We start from the raw sequence: 20,014 nt of genomic DNA on the forward strand, positions 1-20,014 counted from the left end.
CATTAAAAGTATTGTCTCGATTCCTAGTTCAAAATATCCAAAACTTTCATTCTCTCACTGCCAAATTGCCACATCGTGTACTTCCTCAGGAGGATATGTTAAAAGAAAAGCTAAAACACTGAATGTTCTCTGAGGGCAATAGAAAGACGAGAAGCAAACTAATTTTTCTCAATTTAGAGGGAAAAAAAAACATTAAGGAAACATCATCATCTGAACAGCTTAATTGTACTGCCGCGTGCTGAGCAGTTAACAGTGGATAAAACTCTTAGATTACTGATCAGCTATTTCAGTGTTTTAAAAGGACTGAACTTTCTGAAGCAGCGTGAAAACCATCAGGAGCTGAGTGTGCTTGGATCCTGCTGCGGAGGTCTCCAATCTGCTTCCATAAAGCACCAGGAAAGTAGCTGTCTGACTGTATGTAATCAGTCTCCAACAGCAAGAGTCAGGAATTTTGTTTGCCCACCTCCCCTTCTTACCTACTTTTTCATACTGCTTTTAATGCTGCAGGGCCTCCTGTTACACATCATGATGTTCAGCTACAGATCTTTGTTAAAGACAGAACACAAAATGATTCAGACAACACCAACTAAAGCATCAATCTTTATTTATAAAGTAGATTACAAAATAGACAATTTCAACATCTGAAGGTGTTTTTCATTGAATACACAGACACAGTAAATCAAAAGTTTCCTTTATCAGTGTGTTTATCTGTGTGATAGAGCAATTATTACTTTGATTAGTTTTACAAACCCCTGGCAGGAGGTTTATTAGATCAATTTCTCCCTACTTGGCAACATAAACATTTCAAAAATAATTACTTGTCATGTTAATTAGCAGCTATTAAATAGCTTGTGAGTTAAGTGCAAGCAGCTGCAGTGCTTTGGGGCATTTATGAAGGCTAAGGACAATTCTGAATGGACACTTTCAATTATGAAACGACCAGAGACAGTTTACAGAGTAACTTTTCTTAATGCCCTCACTTTGTGCTGGCTCTGACTATTCTTTAACAATAGGTGTTATGTGAGGCAACTGTATGGGTGTAAACATGATAGATCTTTCTGTAAGATGCTTATTGCTTTGTCAAGAGAATAGCTAGGGGCCAAGAGAAGCAGTTGGCAGTGCAAGACTTCATATAATTTAAAGAGAATTGGTAGCAGGCTTTCTCTTTTATGGAAAAAGGAGGGGAATACACTCAGGACATTACTCTTTGCTGGCTGGCTGTACAACCGCATGAAATATTTTCAAGTAAAGTAGAATAACTTACTGTCTGCTTTGGGTTGAACTGTACAGCAGCTCGTTATAAACTCGTTCATGTAATCACTTAACAGCTCTGGCCATCCTCCAGATTAAGTTTCCTACTTCCTACCCTCACTTACCTAAAGCAGGATTAAGGGATGAAAAAAAACAACCCCACAACCTGCACATGACCATATCAGGCCAAACTGTTCCTTATCCAAAATATTTCATACTAAAAAGCTGAACTTCTTTACTGGCTCAAGTGAGGGTAAAAATGTATGTGCACTCCTTATGGCTGAGATGCAGACAGGACTATTAAATTCAAACAAAAAGCCCTCTCAAAGTCATTTTTAACTGCTACAGTAAATGTTTACCTTAAAAAAGAAAAAAAAAAAGATTTTGGTGCTGATAGGATTCAGATTTCAACTAAAAATAAATGTAATTACAGTGTGCAAGCTGCATACACATTAACAATGTTTAAAAACAATAATGTTTGTATGACATTACACAAGAAGAAAAATTCCTCAGACCTGCTCCTTGCCCTAAAGGGAAAGGAAGAAGAGGCAGAAAAAGAACAGAGCAGCTGAGGGCGGGAGATGAGCTGAGGATCATCAGGAGCTACTGAACTGGGCTGATGTAGTGTATAAGATTAAATGAAAAAAGCTGAGGTGTCAGATCTCTACTGCATATAGAAAAAAAAAAAAAACCACCATAAAACCAGCAAGTATTGCAACCTTCATATTGCACAGTGCAATTTCAAACGTCAATAACAAGTCAGTATCACCAAACGACGTAATAGCGTGAGCTAACAATTGTTTTCATCAGGAACTAGTAGTGTTTAAGCCTTATTTCCTTACAGAACTATTCTAAGATCAACCTTCCGTCAGGTAAACAAATGATTCAGATATCCAAGTGTACAGCCAACACCTATATGCAGTGATCCAAGACTTGCAACTCCCATTAGTTTTAAACAATAATCAAAAATACAAAGCTCGATACAGGACACTGAGAAGCAAGACCCCACCGGGGAACATAATCTATCCTTTAGAACTTGCCTCATTACACAATTTTAAAACGTTTAAGGTTATTTGATTTCTACATCTATTTCTTCTTTAACCTCCTTATTAAAGTCATCTATTTTTTCCCCTTCCTAATAAACAGATGACTCATGGTTCACTGGAGTTCAGACTATCCTGGCTCATTTCAGTGTTTAGATGAGAAGCAGAAAAAATTGACAAATTCCACAAAATGCTACCAAAGTGCCAGGCAAAGACCTAGTTGGATTTTGTTTAAGATTTGATTTACTATTAAAGTTCAAACATTTAGGAATATTTGGTTTTACAGTATCCTGAAAGTTCAAGTTGCAGTTGATAATGCAATGACACCAGGATCTCAATAAGTCACTATTACAAAGCAAGTCTATTTCCATTTTTACTGAATTTGCAGTTTTAGATCCAAGTACACAGAAAATCAATGATTTAGAAGAAACTTTAAGCTTATTGCTTTGAAAGCAGCTCCATAATTTACTGAGTATAGTGACCGCGTGTTTTATCACATTAGACTTGGTCATTTGGTAATATATATAATGCTGATAAGTGGTATCTAAGTCTGGAAAAGCTGTAGTGGTTTTATGTCAGATTTCTTTAAGAGACAAGCCCACCATATTAGTTGTAAATTTGAAATGACCATGCTTTTGCATAGGAAAAAATAAAAATAAGCTATTCCTGAACAAGCACTTGCATAAACTAATAGATAATGGATTTTAATCTTTCTAGTATAAAAACCCAAACCCAACAATCCATCACATCAAAAAACAGAAGAAAACATTCTGTTGCATTACTGTCCATAAAAGTTACCAGGAAAAATAAAGATTTATCTGGAACAATGACAGCTTCAACTCTTCATACAAGTGAAATCTTGCAGATTTCAGTAGGCTACTCAAACAAATACAGGTTCATTATCTACACATACAGCTGCTACTTACCCACAGAAAATGTGGGCTTAATAGTCTTGTCTGTGAAGTTTATAATCACGTGTTTTGCTATTAAATAATGGATTCTAATTTAAAACAAAAGAGTACTAGCTTAGTTTTCTACCTTTAAAATAATTAACTCTTCCAGGTGTTGTAAAATATGGTCAACAAATATAACTGTGTAACAACACAGGAAGTACTGAGTTCAGAAGAGGGGTGAGTAGAAAGAATATTTTTTACTTTTTTTTCTTTAGCATCTATAAATGGAATGGTTTCAGTTCATTGGCAAAAGTCAGGATTTCATTTTTTCTTATTGTAAAACCTTATAATTAATGCAAACAACAGTTTCTAATCACTGGGTGTTTCAGTCTCTGCTGGGCCTCTGATGAGTCTTCGTATTCCTCTCTTCCCTGCAGGACCTTTTGGTTTAGCAAAACTTTGCTTATGTGCATGTTGTTTTGGATGAACCTCTTCATAAAGAAAGTCAGCAGTTAACTCATCACCATTATCTATTTCAATCTGAAAAAAAAAAGTTACATTCATCTTAAAGATGTATTTAATAAAATGCAGAAATTTTGCTGAAGCTCTAAAAGCTATATTAAAACCAATATGTGCAATAATATTCAGAGCCCAGCATGAAATGTTCTCTACCTTGTGCCTAAGCACCTCACCTCCTCTTGGATAGCTTTTTTTATACTCTTACCAGATTTGAGTTAAGTGCATTTTGATTTCATTAGCTCTTCCGTCAATAAAAGCAGAAATACATACACCAAGTAACTTCTGCCCCAAGCTTTAGCACAGTGTACAATACTAATAACTGAGTACACATTCCACGTACAAGCAAGTGCTTATTAGTCCTTTGTTAGAAATTTCCTTTATAATATGAGAGCAGCATGTGATCTTTCAGAACTGTAATTTCCTTTATTTCTTCTCCCTTCAAAAGCAAAAACTTTTAATTGTTCCAATCAGATCTTCACACTTTCAGAATTTTTTTTCCAGTATAAAGTGCATTAAAAAATTGTAAAAACAATGTGCATATATATTGCTGTCTCTTGAGAACAGAAGGGAGGAGTATAAAAACCTCACACAATTAGTGGAGTACTGCAACTCAGCAAGTATTCAAGCCAGAGAAAAGCTAAAACAAATTAAATTAACAAGCCTGAGATTTTTCTTTGTTTTGTTTTAAATGGAAGAATGTAAACCTGAATAAAACACTGTTTTGAAGCCAAGGCCCAGTTTTTAATTACACAAATTCAGAGTTCAGACAAATGCTTTGGCACTGCATGTGAGTATTCAGCATTTCATGGCCCCCTAACTCTAGCACTTGCCACAATCCACTGTATTGCCATTGCAAGTACATGCCTCAAAAAGAGGTCTACAGGAATTTCAAGCACCACGTGGTGTATTTGTCTTATTCTAACGAAGAAATTTCTGAGGAATGTTATATAAAACCATTCAGCGATGATATCTACTCAAGCTACATCATCACAGTAAAAACTTCTTTCAGGTAGACAATAATCAGAAACCAAAGCTCAAAATTATTCTAAACTTAGAGTAGAAATGTTAATAGGTCATATATTTCACATTCACATGGACCGTTATTGTCTGTGCTGCTCTGGAAGTGAGAAGCCACTTGTTCTTTATGCACAGTAGTATAATCTTTGCAACTGGAAAGATCAGCATTCTCCTAAGTCCTTAATTACACCATCAAAGGCTCCTAAGAGGCAGTTTAAGTTCCAGAACTGCTGCTTCCTTTTTCTTTCATTTTGAAAATCATTACGTAACCTCGGCCTTAAAGGAATTCAGAGTTCAGCAATAACATGCTGTGATCCAAAGAACGACAGGCCTTTTAGTAAGAAATCATGTTATTTCTGAATAGTCCTTCAGAGTACTTTCAAACACCCTCTTGCACAAGAACAGGTTTACTAAAACTATGTAGAAATTATGAAGCTTAGTTAATAAGTATTTCTTGTTCAGGACAAGCTCTTAAATAGGTCTTTAATAGCCATACAGCACCTTTCATTGTTTACAGAAAGTGGTGGCAGAAACAATTATGGTTAGATATTAGAAAGGGAATTGAGCGATGGAGTATTCCCAGTGTACTTACCTTTCGAATTATTTGCATCCACAACTGTCTTTCTACAATTTCTAGAAGTGGACTTTTGCAACTAGAGTATAGCATTCGCTCTCGTATACTACAGGTATAGCCTGGCATGGAGTAAATGAAAACTGCAGAAAAAGCAGAACAAAAATAAACCTTATCAAAACCTGTATCACAGAATCATTTACAGCAGAAAGACACTGCAAACCAACTTTACAGTATGAAAGCTAAAACACCCAGAACATGGTTTTGTGCATTTTACTTGAGTAAGTGTTTCATTTCTAAAAGGAAGTATCTTTATTTTTTCACATGACTACTGATCTATGTGTGTTCATAACTAAAAGGAATAGTTCACTACTTTCTAAATGTAAAGACTCTTCAGAAATCAGTTTGGCAACCAAATGACTTTGAAATTTATGGCTACAAAGAGAGGTCAGACACTCAAAGCTATCTACTTTCACGATGCATCTTTCTCTGCCTCAAGGTTACGGAAGTATTTGAAACAAACCAATAACATTTCATGTTGGGAAATTTTCCCGTACCTATGGATTCCAAATAGTCTCCTTCATGAGTATGCTTATATAGGAAAAAATGGTAACGTGCAGCATCCTTTGGAATTCTTTTTGGCAGGTCCTTAAGTTCGGTATGAAGTGTGTTGGCTAGAATAATAATTTCATTTTTCATATCAATTTGCTGTTAACGAAGAAAAATTGCACACAGTTAATACACAGAAAACAAGCCAGAGAATATGACAGAGTAGAAAAAAAAGATTTCTAGTACAGAATGGTAACTTATCAGTATATGGCACCAACACACATAGTTTACTGTGCAAGTAATCTATTTAGTACCTGTTATTAAAAATAATCTGAAGTGTCTTATACTTACCAGTTGCACATAGTTGAGTTGCTTATTTCTCAATTTCTCCAGAGCCTGAATAGCTTCCTTAGCAATAGGGAACGCTACTCCTTGCAGAGTTTGATGCTTAGTATCTACACCAACATCCGTTTGTACCTGGAACACAAGCCAATGAAAATACAAACAGGAACCTTTGCAGGCATTCATTTGGTTTCTGAGAATGCATTGCATGTGGTTACACACAGAGCTGTCAGCAGCTATTCCAAGAATATGTTATGCCAAACCATCAATCCCCTTATACAACTTTTTTTTTTTTTTTTTTTTTAATTAACAGGTCACATTTGCTTTCTTACCTGAAAACAGTTTCATATATGAAGCAGCAGAATCCATGGAATCACAAGAGAGAAAACTGCCTAAGTGTCAGGGAAGATCTAGCTAAACTCTAGTACAAACATAAAATAAGAGTCTGATTTTCCTGTGTTGCACTGTACTTCTGAACTGACAGTGTTGTTCCTGAACTTTATCGTGATATGTTTTAGATAATAGGAGAATGTGATTATAGGAAGCCAACATTCTGGGAAGAATGGAGAAAAAACATGTCTTAGAGAGACTGATCTTCTTGAAGGAAAAAAAAAGAAGCACCTTCCCTCCCTCCCACTTCAGCATCCTCCTTCAAAAAGCCTATACCAAAAAGAAAGCAAACAGATAAACAAGCAGAGCTTCGATTTTTGACTTCTAGGAGCTTTAACACAGAGTGGAAAAATCTATGGTAACTGCAAGCTAGACAGTCGCTCATAATCTAGTTATCTTAGACACAAACTATTACAGATAAAAGGACAGTTGTTTTAAAGATACTTCTCAAGAATTTGTGTGGCATATCTTAATATTCATGCACGATTTCTCTGAAAATGAGCTCTGGCCTCCAGCATTGCCAAACCTCATCTTTCTGTGCAAGTATTAGCTTTTGAATGTACTGACTTCCTTTTATAATTTTACAAACACATGTAACATTGGTGATGAGGCAGTTAAGAAGACAGAAAAGCACACAAAATAGAAAGTGTGGGTTTTAGATCTGTCAGCTGAAAGATGTTCAGATAGCGAAATATTCAACAATGATGAAAATAATGAAAAACAAAGATACTTGGGGCAATACTAAATAGTACTTCATATTTTAAAGGACAGCTTATCAGCATCAGGGAAGGAGAATGTGAAATCAGATAGGCAGAAGAGCTTACTTTTGTATTAAGTTTAGTAAATTTAATAACACAATCATATGACAAATATTTGCAAAGTATATCTGCATAAAAATCTGACTAATAAATGTTATTAAATTGGCATCACAGAACAAAATGCAGTAAAAAAATTAAAAACCAGAAAAGCCAGCTACGAAGTCGGGACAAGAAGAAAATAACCCAGCATAACACTAGGTTTAGGAGAAGAAACCAAATCTACTTGTCCATACCATAACATATGTAAGCCCACTGAAGCTAAGCTAAATATCCAAGTCACTTAAAAATACCTAAATCATACCATAAGATTTGTTAGTGATGGCTGCTGAGGAGGTAATAAAGTGGCAGATGGAATTTTGATGTGAGTATACATGTAAAACATTACATGCAGAAGGAAAAATACCTTTCTTCTACCTGCATGGTGATGAGGTTGAACTAGCTACTAACATTCAGGTCACACAAAATATTTATCTGAAAATGTCAGCCCAGTGGTTACTTTAGGCAAAAATCAATCAAGCAAACAAGGCATCACCCACCAACAAATGAAATGTTAGAAGTTGTTAAGAGTACAGAATACATCATTACACAGTTCAGCTATCAGTAACATGCTTTTATCTTGAATACCACATGCAGTTCTGGTTTCTCCATCCCTGCTTTTTATAAATTTTATAAAAGAACTGGAAAAACTGCAGAGAAAAGCAGAAGGATCAGAAGTGTGCCATGCCTACTTCAGGAGGAAGAAGTACACAGATGAGAACTCTTCAGCCCACAAGAGAGAACTGGTCAGGAATGCAGAGGTCTTGTGGATATAGTGGAGAGTGAGGGGAAAAAAGTGAGGAATGGCTTTTATCTGCCTTCCCCATGATATCTGTAAGGGTATAAGCTCATAGATAGCAGGCAGCAGTTCTTTACATAGTACTTTGCCAAGCTGTAATAACACTGCTATAGGTATCTGTGGCCAACAAAACTTTATGAGGATTTAGAACAATGATAGGACTATGTATGATGGATGGAAAAAAAAAAAATTAAAAGTATTATATAGCAAAACATCATATCTTACTTTGGAAGAGTCCTATCTGCAAAGGCTGAGGCAATGAGAGAATTGCAGGGGTTGGAAGGGACCACAAGAGATCATCGAGTCCAAACCCCAAAGAATATTCAAAGGAATTATCATGCCCTTATCTTGCTCTTACACCCTTCCCAGATTCCTGCCGTTGTTCACTCAGTGTCCTGACAGCAGTAAGATAAACCTTTGATCTGATTAATTCAAATATTTCTTAGATAATTATGAAAGAACATAAAACGTAGAAAACTTTTTTTTTTATTATTTTTAATCATAGAATTGCTCAGCTTGGAAACGACCTTGAAGACTGTCAAAAGTCCAACCTCAACCTGACCATACTACCCTAACTCTAACAAACAACCCTCTGCTAAATCATGTGAGCACTACATCCAAACAGTTTTTAAACACGTACACATTCTCTTAATATCAGAAAGCTTTTTGTTTGTGGAAGCTAAAGCGTGAAAGTTAATGAAATACTGCTCCACTGAGCCTAACCACAGGTTTCGTACTGGCTGAAATAACAAAGGTACAAATGACACAACTTAACATAGTTCAAGATGTTCCAAATGAAGCCAAAAAGGCAGCAACATACAGATAATGCATGCTTGAGAAGTACTGCTATTGCTGCTGAATCATAGAATCAGTATGGTTGGAAAACACCACTGAGATCATCTAGTCCAACCATCAACCTGAAGTTTCATTACAGAACATGAACTATTAGTCAGTGTGAATTGGCTGTTACACAACATGCACATAGGGGATAAAAGACAGCACTAATATCAGAAGTAAGTGATCATTGATACCATGGAAGTTTTACATTCTTTAATGGTTTTTTTTTGTTTGGTTTTTTGTTGTTGTTGTTGTTTTTCCTAAAGCTAATCAACTAAAATGAAGTGTCTGGTAATGATGAGCACATTTCTACATTGAGTTAATCAAAAATAGATATGGAGAGCAAAGACATCACAGAAAGAAATGTTAAAAAAAAAAAAAAACAACATTGTTACAGCAAAAGCATACTAAGGAGTGAAAACTTTAGGAAAGATAAAGAGCTGTGTTTAACATGATAGCTTGCTGGCATCCAGCTGGAAAAACATGTCGCATTTCAAACATGTGAACAATGGCTGTAAAATAAGGCTGAAGAATTCATAAGATCAACACAAGATCTATTAAGACATGTCTGAATGCAAACAGAGATTAAATGATGGAAAAATTTGAGAAAAGAATCCTCTGAAACATTTCAGTCATTGGCTAAACAGCAATTTGTCATCACATTACTTGTTTAAAGGCACATGCTAATAGCCCTTCCATAAAGCATTTGTGGGAAAAGCAAATGGATATTTTTAAAAGAAATGGTTAGTTCTTTTGGATTTCTGTTTTTACTTTTATTGAACTTCGTCTTATTTCTTCCCAGTCTTCAAGTAAAGACAAGTGAACTGGTTCTGGAAGCACTAGATAATGGCTGCTGAAATATTCTTCGGAATTACTCACTGCAACAGTTGCTATTTGGTATTTTCTCTACAGTTTCTGCCACCATGTGAAATGTGGGCTACCAGAGAATAGTTGAGGCTGATCTCTCAAAGTCCCCTCGTTCAACCCCCAACCCAAGGAGGACCACCCAGAGCAGGGTACCCACCCCCACGCTCCAGGTGGCCTTTGAAGATCTCCAACAAGGGGACTGCACAGTTTCTCAGGGCAACCTGAGTGCCTATGGTTGGTAACCCTCACACTGAAGCACATCCACTGACATTAAAAGCATGTTAGGCAGCTGGCCTCTGACAAAAACATTGGCCCTTGCAAACTCAGCAAGATCTCACTACTCTGTCTCCAGCCATCAGCATCCTGCTATCCCTACTCACTGAGTGAGGCATTTATATTCTCATCCACTCAAAAACTTACTAAAGCTTTCGATTTTCTGTTCTTTTTTACTCTAGAAAAGCCTCTACCTACACCAGGAACTCTGTATCCAATGGCCCAACCTGCTGAAAGTTGCTGTAGGTACCTCATTAATCTTAATTTGTCGAAGTTCCTCTTCTGCTGCAGTCAGAGGTGCAGGGGCAGACTGTGATATCAAATATTTTTTATATCCGTTCAGTGAAACATCATCCTGAAAGCACAGTATCAGTATTCATCATTTTTCAGCACTAAAGTATTTTTTCTAACACAGTTCATGCAGCAGTTATTTCCCATACGTTTACATTCATTTTATTCAAACAGAGACTGCAAGTGTACATGCATTTGCAAGCTCAACTCGGCATCCTGAACAGCAGGATTTGCTCTTATACCCAACTGTACAGTGGGCAGCATTTCCACAGTCAGCCCATAATTACCTCACTAATTCAAAAGTAAGTCTTTGTGAAAACAGAGATATACATGAAGTTATTTAGACCTCTTCATGCATGCACCTCGGAACTATCTTCTCATAACTGAACACTCAACTATTAGCATTTTCATTGACAAATTGGTAGCTACTAAAATTCTTATTCCATAAATTAAGATGGCAGCCATGGACTTGAGTCCACTTTCACAGTCAAATTTTAAAGAACAGACAGCTTCATACCCTTGGTTTAAGATAAAAACGTTTGCTTTCAGTTGCTAAAGTCTCACCAATAGCTGTTCTAGCCCACCTGATTCAGACCCGTACACCCACAATGGCTTTTGTAAACAACTGGCCTGAAAGTTTTAACGGTTACAGCTTTTGAAGGATTCATAAACATGCAGTGAGATTAAAAGACTGTACTGTTAGTCGTGGATGATTTAGTTTTAATACCTATTTGAAGGAAGGACATCTTAATCTTAAATTGTTAAATATAATTACTTTTTCAAATGCGAGTTATTACATTTTAACGTTTGAATAACACACAAAATTTTCAACCTCCTATTTCCTTCATCAAAAAGAGCAACATCACCAGAAATTAATACCAGTAAAATCATCTAATACAATTAGTATTCCCTAGAACATACCTCTACTGTTCCAAATACTTCATCCTTAATATGACCACCTCCAAATTCTTTCTTAAGTGTTGCCCGGGTTGCTGCATACAACATCTTTTGACGAACCTGATATATCATAAAACAGTGTTTTTTTTGTTTATTTCTTTCTTCTATTTAGTATACAAAGCTCAGGTGTACAACAGCATTTTGGGGTACCAAGCCCATAAACAGCCTTCTTGAACAAGTATTTTAGGACTTGAAAGTGCAGTTTGAAACTGCATTTATTAATAATGAATGAAATCACAGAATGAGTTCTGGAGCATGATACTAATATATGCTATTAAATTCTCAAGTGCACAATAAGACATTTTACTATGCATTATTATTAAACTAATTCCAAAGCCAAACTGCAGCTTTAATTAGAGTATGAGCTTTAAAAATATAATAATAATTAAAAAAAAAAACACAGAACACAATCCTTACTACTTCTATATAGGAAAAAATAAACACAACAGCTTAGATCACTTGTCACCAGTCTGTCTATTGTATTGTGATACATCACAGAAAGAGCAGACTGCAAATAATTCATTATTATTTTTGATTTGGTAGTTCAACTACAGAATGGAAAAATGAAATTTTCTAGAGCAGAAGACCTAATGATGCTTGCTTCCTATCAATTTGCATCCAACATACATATTCCTCTCCTTGCAGTCCCATTTTCCCCAGCTTATTTCACCACCGTGCCATCCTCATCAGAATACCCTCATCTTTTCCACTCAATTTCTTCTATGCACTCCTCTGCTCTCCTACTGTTTCCTAAGTGTTATTCAAAGTAGGGCAGGAATCTGGGAATAGATTTACTTTGTCCTCCCCTATCTTACATTCCCTGAATCTGGAGCTAATACCTTACTTTCACCTAGAAATTGATAAGGCTGACTTCCCTTTCCTCCCGTGCTCTGTAAGAAAGAGAACATTCTCAGGTGGGTCACAGACCCACAAATGCCAACTGGTCTGCCAGCAAAGCAAACAGAATAAGCAGTTTGAGCTCAAACTATCATCTTTCTCTCTATGATGACAACAATGGGATTTCTGTCCTATGTTCTTCTATTATTTCCATGAACACTGACAGAAAGATAAGCAAACAAAAAGCATGATAATGTGTGCTTTTCCTCAGACCAAGCTAGAAATAAGTTGGATCAGCTACACTCCATCTAGACTCACAATCAGCTTCAAGGAAGATGTCTCTACAGTTTCCTTGGAGAAAGTGTGATGAAGGCTGGGGAACGCTTCATTCCCCAAATCCCTCTCATCTAGGATTTGGATCAAACAATACTGTTGAAAAAATGTTACAAATGTACGTCCTTTGCATCTTCCCTACAAAGACAGGCTGAGGGAGTTGGGCTTGTTCAGCCTAGAGAAGAGAAGGCTGCAGGGTGACCTCATTGCAGCCTTCCAGTACCTAAAGAGAGCTTACAAACAGGAAGGGAGTCAACTCTTTTACACGGGTAGATAATGGCAGGACAAGGGGAAATGGTTTTAAGTTGGAGGAGGGAAGATTTAGGTTGGATGTCAGGGGGAAGCTCTTTACTATGAGAGTGGTGAGGTGCTGGAACAAGCTGCCCAGAGAGGCTGTGGATGCCCCGTCCCTGGTGTTCAAGGCCAGGTTGGATGGGCAGCCTGATCTAGTATAAGATATGGAAGTTGGTGACTCTGCCTGTTGCAAGGGGGTTGGAACCTGATGATCCTTGAAACCCCTTCCAACCCAAGCCATTCTATGATTCTATGAGTACTACTTACAGGAGAGTGATCAGGTGACCATGCAATAAAGATCCATTCATATCCTTGAGCATTCTGAGAATCTAATCTGTACAAAATGTAACACGGTTGCTTGTCTTCAAGAAGAGGAAGAACAAAAGGATCGTAATCCTTTTCCCATGATCCAAGTGGCCGCCTAGAGGATCCCAGAACAAGTTGCTCTAAAACCAATAACCAAAACCACAGGTTAGCAATTATATAGCTGATAGTGTTTTTCAAAATTAGTTATTAATAGTAATTAATCACTGTAACCATGCCCACAAGAATGGAAGTCAGGAGCATTCAGGGTGATAGCAGGCAAGTTCCTGCAAAAGTCATGTATGCATAAAGCCTAACTTACTTTAACCAAAATACAATTAGTTGAGAAGCAGTGCGCTGGCTGTCAGTTCTTTGATCTGAAGAGGTAAGACTGATATCAGTGTTTAGCATAATGCGTACAGGGAAGAAATAAAAACTGCCCTTTGCTAGTTCATTTACTTTTAAAATGAAATACTTAAGTAGAAATAAGATGAAAGTAGGTTTTTAAAAAAATTAGAATTACTGATTACTGACACACTCCAATGTTTGTACTCATGGTAAGGAGACAGTTACTCAGTTGCACAGTGAAAAGAGTTTGGAATAAACATGCTTGCAGTAATCACTTTAATTTGACAATGTAAGTAGATAAACCCCTTTCTAATACAGCTTCATAACTGCAGTCTCTTTAAATTACTGAAGTTGTTTATTATGTATAATTGGCTTAAGTCCGTAAAGAATACTTCAGATGAGATTTAATTATATGAACAACTGTAGCAACAAGATTTCTCTCTTACATACAAATCACATCTCAGCTTCCAAAGAAAAATATTACTCGGTATCTTTCAAAACATTTACCAACTTTCAAATATTAGACCCCACAGCCAAAGGAGAAACACCTTGTTTATACAGTTCCCACAGCAGTTTAAGGGCCCATAGCAGTTGGTATGCATAGTATCTTTTGAGAGTCTTGGACCTGACCTTTAATACTTCAGACAGAAGTACAACAGTCTCTAACTGCAGAACGTTTCAGACAAGGCACTCTCCCACAGTAGTATTCCAAGGCACAGAGCATGAACAGCTCAGAGAGAGAGTGAGTGTGTATTTGGCACTTCTTTGCATTAGATGCAAAGTAGCTGAAGCTGTACACATAGATAACCAAGATAACCAATAATGTACTTGGCAATTCTTAGCTCTAAGTGGCTTTACAGTCACTTGAATTTAGTAAAGAAACAAACACAAAAAAATAAACACGGCAACTATAATGCTCAGCAGCAAACCTGTTCCCTTATTCATTCAAATTAGTAGAACTCCATTTGAGTGTTATCTACTCATTATGGGCAGTTGCTGATCAGAGTTGTTCATCATGAAAGCAGACCTATGAGGCAACCATTTTGCTTCCAGCATTCTGAAAGCATTAAGAGCTTCTTTTTGAACTACAGAAAATAGAATTAAGCTGGTCTCTACTTCCACAAACAGACAAATTGTGTATACATATATACACACACAAGCACATAGAGAAAAAAGTTTAAGATAAAAATGGAAGACACTCCCTACTTATGACCTTCATTTTGTACTAAGAAGTATCATGTACACACAAGCATATTGTTTTAACTTGTTTTAACTTTCCTAATAAAAAAATATAGGCCAAGACTTAGTGCTGCTGAGACTTGCAGTGATCTGACTATAATATAACTGTTGCTTCCTTGAGAAAAGCAGGGAAAAACTTAAGCAAACACAAAGAATATAACAGCAAGTTACTTACCTAACAATAAATGTATGTATGTATGTATGTATGTATGTATGTGTATGCATGTACACATACACCTTTCCAACTAACAGGTTTTTCAGTGTACTGTAAATGAGTGAACTTTGGGAAGATGAAAAAAAAAAAGAGGTAACGAGGTGGGCATTTCATGTACTTCTGAAAGAAGCAATGGGTCTTGGGAGAATATGAAATGACATTTGGAAGAAAAATTCTAATTTAGTAATACCATACCGAAACCTTAGCTTCACCAAGACTCAAATTCTACCTTCAGGATATGAAAGACCTTGGTAACATTAAGCTTTGAAGCGTTCTTGTTTTTTTAAATAATTCTACACGAAAATCACTAAAATAGGTAGGGAAATATCCAAAAGAATCAGGAAAAAATGGTAAAACTTGACTAACCATTGTCAATGACTATTTTCAAAATCCTGTATTTTCCATTTCTGGCTCCAACAAAGATGTCTTTAACATTTTCACTCGCTGAAAAAGAGAAAATAAAAGTAAGCAAATTAACACATTCTTCTTTCCAAGAACATTGTACTCAGGAAGTTAAAAACGACACTGGAAAAGCATACACCTGGCCCACCATGATGCTGGACTGAAAAAGGGACACAGGAGTGGTCAAATGCTGTTCCAGCCACAGGCATGCCACAAAAAGATCACAGACAACATTACAAACATCTGCAAAACAGCCCTGCTCACTCGGAATACCGTATCGTTTTCAACATTGTGAAAATTAAAGGTGACATCACATCATCACTCTCAGGTTTCACGGTTCACACAGTAACGCAATACAAATACAATGCATCTCAAATTACAGGAGCTTCATGAAGTCTGAAAGTTTGCAGTAAGCCTGCGGACACAAACTTGATGCCTGCCAGGAAAATGTTAGAGCCTGTCTGCAAAAATCACCTGCCTTTCCCAAGGATGCCTCTCTGAAGGGTACCAAGGAAGGCTAACGCTCTTCATTCATCTTCTCTGTCACCTTGCAAGCATTTTGATGACACTTTTCAATCTCTGACCCATCACAATAGGGCAGATTAAATGAATTCACAAAAAGTAGCTAAAAATATTCTCAAATTTCTATAATTCACATTGACATTACAATACAAGTATGATGGACCCCTTCTGTAAGCACAAGGAAGAACTGTGCTCGAGTCCTGCAGACATTATTCTAATTTCAACTGCTTTGCTAAATAATCTGTGTGCAGATCAGTTTAATTATACCCCTGACAGGGAGCTGTCCTGCATTTACTGAAGAACACTTGTTGCAAGCTGGTCCTTTAAGTAATCCCACAGCACAGAGGACAGCACCCGCAAAACAAACAGCAAACCAGGAAGCAAAGAAAAAGGATTATTTACAGTCACATTGAGGCCGAAGGACCAGATGGCATCTGGCTGTATTTCTGCCCATATTCAAAACATGTAAAACTCAGGTCCACGAAAGCAAAGGGCAGGTCCATTCTGGAATTCCACAATGGGCTGGGGGATGGAGTCGAAGCGTTGACATTTGCACAAACAAAACTGCATTGGGTTTCCAGTCCAAGCCCACCTTCATCTCAGTTAGCACCTTCCCACTCAGCAGTGCAGGCCCTCTGTAATCAGCTTTTCCAACCATCTCTGCCTTTCCTTGCGCTTCCATTCAGCACACAAACACTGCACCGCTTTCCTGACTTCCCAATTCCCCCCAAAATGGTTGTCCTTTTCAGGTCTACAATCCCTTGCTCTTTGTACTCTTGTATCAAGCCTGCACACCAAAACAACACCGAGATACAGCTGTCCTTTGCACTGACACCAGAACCACAACAGCTCCTGGAGTCATTTTCTGAGACAAGATGTTAGTGATCGAGAGGCAGTCTCACTATTTGAGAGATACACTTCTTTTCCCCATGCAGAGGTCAGAAAATTCACAACAGAGGAATAACGTGTTCTATTTAAACTTCCTGCAAAGATCTCAATTACAGTTTAGTATACAGAACCTCACTGGCTAACTAGCAGTTTAATTTCTTTTCTAAAAAACATTCACGATGATAAACGTGTCAGTTCTCTCCATATACATCACTGCTTCTGTTACAGAAGTTATATCTCAGTAGTGGAAATGCTTCATTGTACACTTGGGAAGAAATACATGGGATGTGTCTTAGTTCTACACACCCTGTTCTAACCAGCAATGCAAGTTATCTGCTGTTTCACTGCGCTTTTTTCACAGGCACTTTTCAAAAGATGCAACATACAAAGCTAAGATAGACAAGCTGACATGCATGAGGTCTGCTCTTTAAGTAATGCCTCTTATTTTATTATGTCAGCCCATGACATCAGAGGTGGATGTTGGTGGTATGACAGTAGATGCCGAACCGTCCCACCAATATTCCATTCCATGCTGTTGCTGTGTGACAGATGGCAGCACAAGGGCAGCCTGACACAATGGTGTCTGACATATAAGTGTGTATGATGTAAAAGCATACAAGTGAATTCCTCCATGCAGAAAAAACTGCACCCACTGACATTCATCAATGCTTGCTGAACATTCACGGAGACCAATCAGTGGATGTGAGCACAGTGAGGCAGAGGGTGGTGCATTTCAGCAGTGACAACAGCTACAGGGGTCACCTCTGCTGGTGCAGATTTTTATGAGCATGGCATGCAGGCTCTTGTTCATCAGTGGCCAAAATGCAGAACTAATGGTGGGGACTATGTTGAAAAGTAGTTTTGTAGCTGAGAGTTTTGCTTTATCAAATAGTGTTACTGTGCTCTTTTATCTATTCCAGTTTCCACGGAAATAAATAGGAGGCATTACTTTTGAGTAACCAACCTTCCTCAATGAGCAAATTTGCATTAAGTAAACTCTTTGGTTTTTGGACAGTCCCTTTATAAAAAAACTGGTTACAGTGTTCAAAGGACTGTGTAAAACGGCCTGTAAACATACACACGTATCAACAACTTACATTTACTCTGCTGCACTTTCAAAGTGATTTCTCTGTAACACGAAACATTAAAATGCAATGAGACTTATTTCAAAAATACACTTTTGAAATAATTTGGAAGAGTTGCACGTAGTCTTGTGAATCTCCCCACAGCTCAATGCACCCTGCAACTATTTATATTTGCTGCTCTGTTTGAAAGCCCCGTCCTTTTAACATTCGCCTGGTACACATCACTGTCCCCATTACTTCATTTCTGCTTCCAGAAAAGAGCGCTCCATGCTGCCAAATCTTGTGATTGTTTATGAGTGACAGTAGCCCGTTTGTTGCTAATGCCAGCAACTGCACAACAAACGCTATCCCTCTTCCAATTGCAGAAGCTTTGCTGCAAATGAGACCCTGGATAAGTGGGCTGCATCCCAGCCTGCCAAGGCAGGATCAGGGCAGGAAAGCAGCCGAGCTCACTGCGGCTCTCTTCAGAGGACAAAAGGCTCTCAAAGAAATGAGAGAGAACAGAAGAGGCTTAGCCATTCTTGGTCATGGTAAGCAACAGGGTGCTCTTGCCTTCCCTCTTGGTGCGGCTGGAGGGAGGAGCACAAGAGAATTAAGAGCCGCTGGAACAGTATTCCCAAACGTGGAAAAACACTGCTTGAGGTGCACCCCAGCCCGGGAAGGGACAATCAACTTAAAACAAGTGGCCATACCAACTTAATGCCAAGCTGATACTGGGGGGGGGGGGAAGGAAAAGAGGGGACGGCTGCGGAACAAACATATCCAGCAGCCAAAAAGGGGTTGGAAGAGCAGTTAAGAGCAACCCAGACCAGGACAAAAGTCACCTGCAACCATAAATGCGGGGGAGCAGACAAAGTACACCACATTAGTCACTGAGCGAGGCTGCAGAAAGCAAATAATAAAACCGCAAACCCCATAATCCTGCTGCTGCATTATCCCTGCTTAGCAGTGCTGTGATGCTGCGAGGCCGATAATCCCGAGAAATAGCACGTCGCCGTCTTCCAAGGCGGCTCCTCACATTCTCCAAGGCCTGGACACGCTGAGGAAAAAAGGGCTCTCCTGTACTTTTTCCCCGTCACGGGCTCGCCGGGATCCCTCCTTCCCAGCTCCGTCTCTCTCAAGGTCCTCCTCCAGCGCTGCGGTTCCTCAGTGAGCGGGGGCTGCCGCAGCGCTGCGGCGATACCTCGCGGGGCCGGAGGTCCCCGTCCGGCCGCCGGAGGACACCTGTGCACAGGGCACACCTTAGGCGCCACGCCGGGCGTTCTGCGGGAAATCCCTTCTAGCCGCACCCAGTCCGATCCCCGCTGCCCCGGGGCTGCCAGGCGCGGCCAGACGCGGAACCGCCACCCGCGGGGCTCCGACCCGCCGTGCGGCAGCTCCCGCTTCGCTCCGTTACGGGTGTAACCCCGGGAGAAAGGGCTAGCTGGGAGCGAACAAAGAAGCGGTGGGGAGAACGACGCTGCGGAACGGAGACGCGTAAGGACGCGGGGACGGCCCGGAGGGAAGGAAGGAGGGCAGTACCTTGGATGCCGGTTTGGTGGGACATGTCGCACCGCCGCTGCCAGCCACGCTGTGCCCGGGGCGGTGCGCGGCGACCCGACCCGGCCCGGCCCGGCCCGGCCCGGTTGCACACACGTGACACGCCGCCGCCACTCAGCGGCCGCCGGGAGGGAGCGCGGCGCCTTCCGGGCCCCACCGGGCCGGGCCGCCCCACAGCCCCACGGCGGGCGGGGTGCTGCTGCCCCCTAGAGCAGAGCCCGCCGAGCTGCTCGGGCCGGCCGGGTCCTCTCGCCGCCTTCCCCGAGAGAGCGGTGCTGCCCTCACCCTTCCTATAGCGGTGCCCCGCGCAGCCGTCTGTAGGCTGGAATACAGAAAAATGGCCGAGGGGAGTTTGGATGATCTGTAGGCACTTGTCACGAAGATGGCTCTCTTGCCTGAGGCAAGGAGGGACTTGTCACGTTCTGTATTGAACATGTATTGTACGTTAACCTGTCAGCAGTAAAGTGCTTTGAAGAAAAATTAGGGAACGCAGCCCAGAACCACAGCTTTCACCTCAAACCCCTGCTCTCAGGTCTTATGTCTGAGCGCATTGCCCG

General features: G+C 39.4%; 1 protein-coding gene across 2 annotated transcripts; it reads right to left on the minus strand.

Annotated features, from left to right (window-relative positions):
- Nucleotides 1-587: 587 nt before the first annotated feature.
- On the minus strand, nt 588-19,647 carry TWF1 (twinfilin actin binding protein 1). 2 transcript variants are annotated; one of them, XM_085219849.1, is made up of 9 exons: nt 19,440-19,647; nt 15,388-15,465; nt 13,185-13,363; nt 11,418-11,513; nt 10,452-10,560; nt 6,195-6,316; nt 5,852-6,002; nt 5,316-5,437; nt 588-3,727 (listed from the first exon to the last, which is right to left on the minus strand). In XM_085219849.1, the coding sequence occupies exons 1-9, from the start codon at nt 19,462-19,464 to the stop codon at nt 3,557-3,559; spliced, it is 1,053 nt and encodes a 350-aa protein (XP_085075975.1). In that variant the 5' UTR covers nt 19,465-19,647; the 3' UTR covers nt 588-3,556. The 2 variants fall into 2 exon arrangements, with proteins under 2 accessions (XP_085075975.1, XP_085075986.1); XM_085219860.1 differs by lacking the exon at nt 19,440-19,647 and adding an exon at nt 18,831-18,957.
- Between the last annotated feature and the right edge of the window lie 367 nt (nt 19,648-20,014).

The sequence above is a fragment of the Meleagris gallopavo genome, chromosome 1, assembly GCF_905368555.1.
Source record: "Meleagris gallopavo chromosome 1, MGAL_WU_HG_1.1, whole genome shotgun sequence".
Lineage (NCBI taxonomy): Eukaryota > Metazoa > Chordata > Aves > Galliformes > Phasianidae > Meleagris > Meleagris gallopavo.

What these genes read in the sequence shown, in the direction of transcription:
- TWF1 (XM_085219849.1), bottom strand. Translation starts at nt 19,464, where the DNA reads ATGTCCCACCAAACCGGCATCCAAG. An exon ending in AAGTATTTGGAACAGTAGAG is followed by an intron (nt 10,561 to 11,417) that starts GTATGTTCTAGG and finishes CTGTGCTTTCAG; the next exon opens with GATGATGTTTCACTGAACGG. An exon ending in AACTCAACTATGTGCAACTG is followed by an intron (nt 6,003 to 6,194) that starts GTAAGTATAAGA and finishes CTTCGTTAACAG; the next exon opens with CAAATTGATATGAAAAATGA.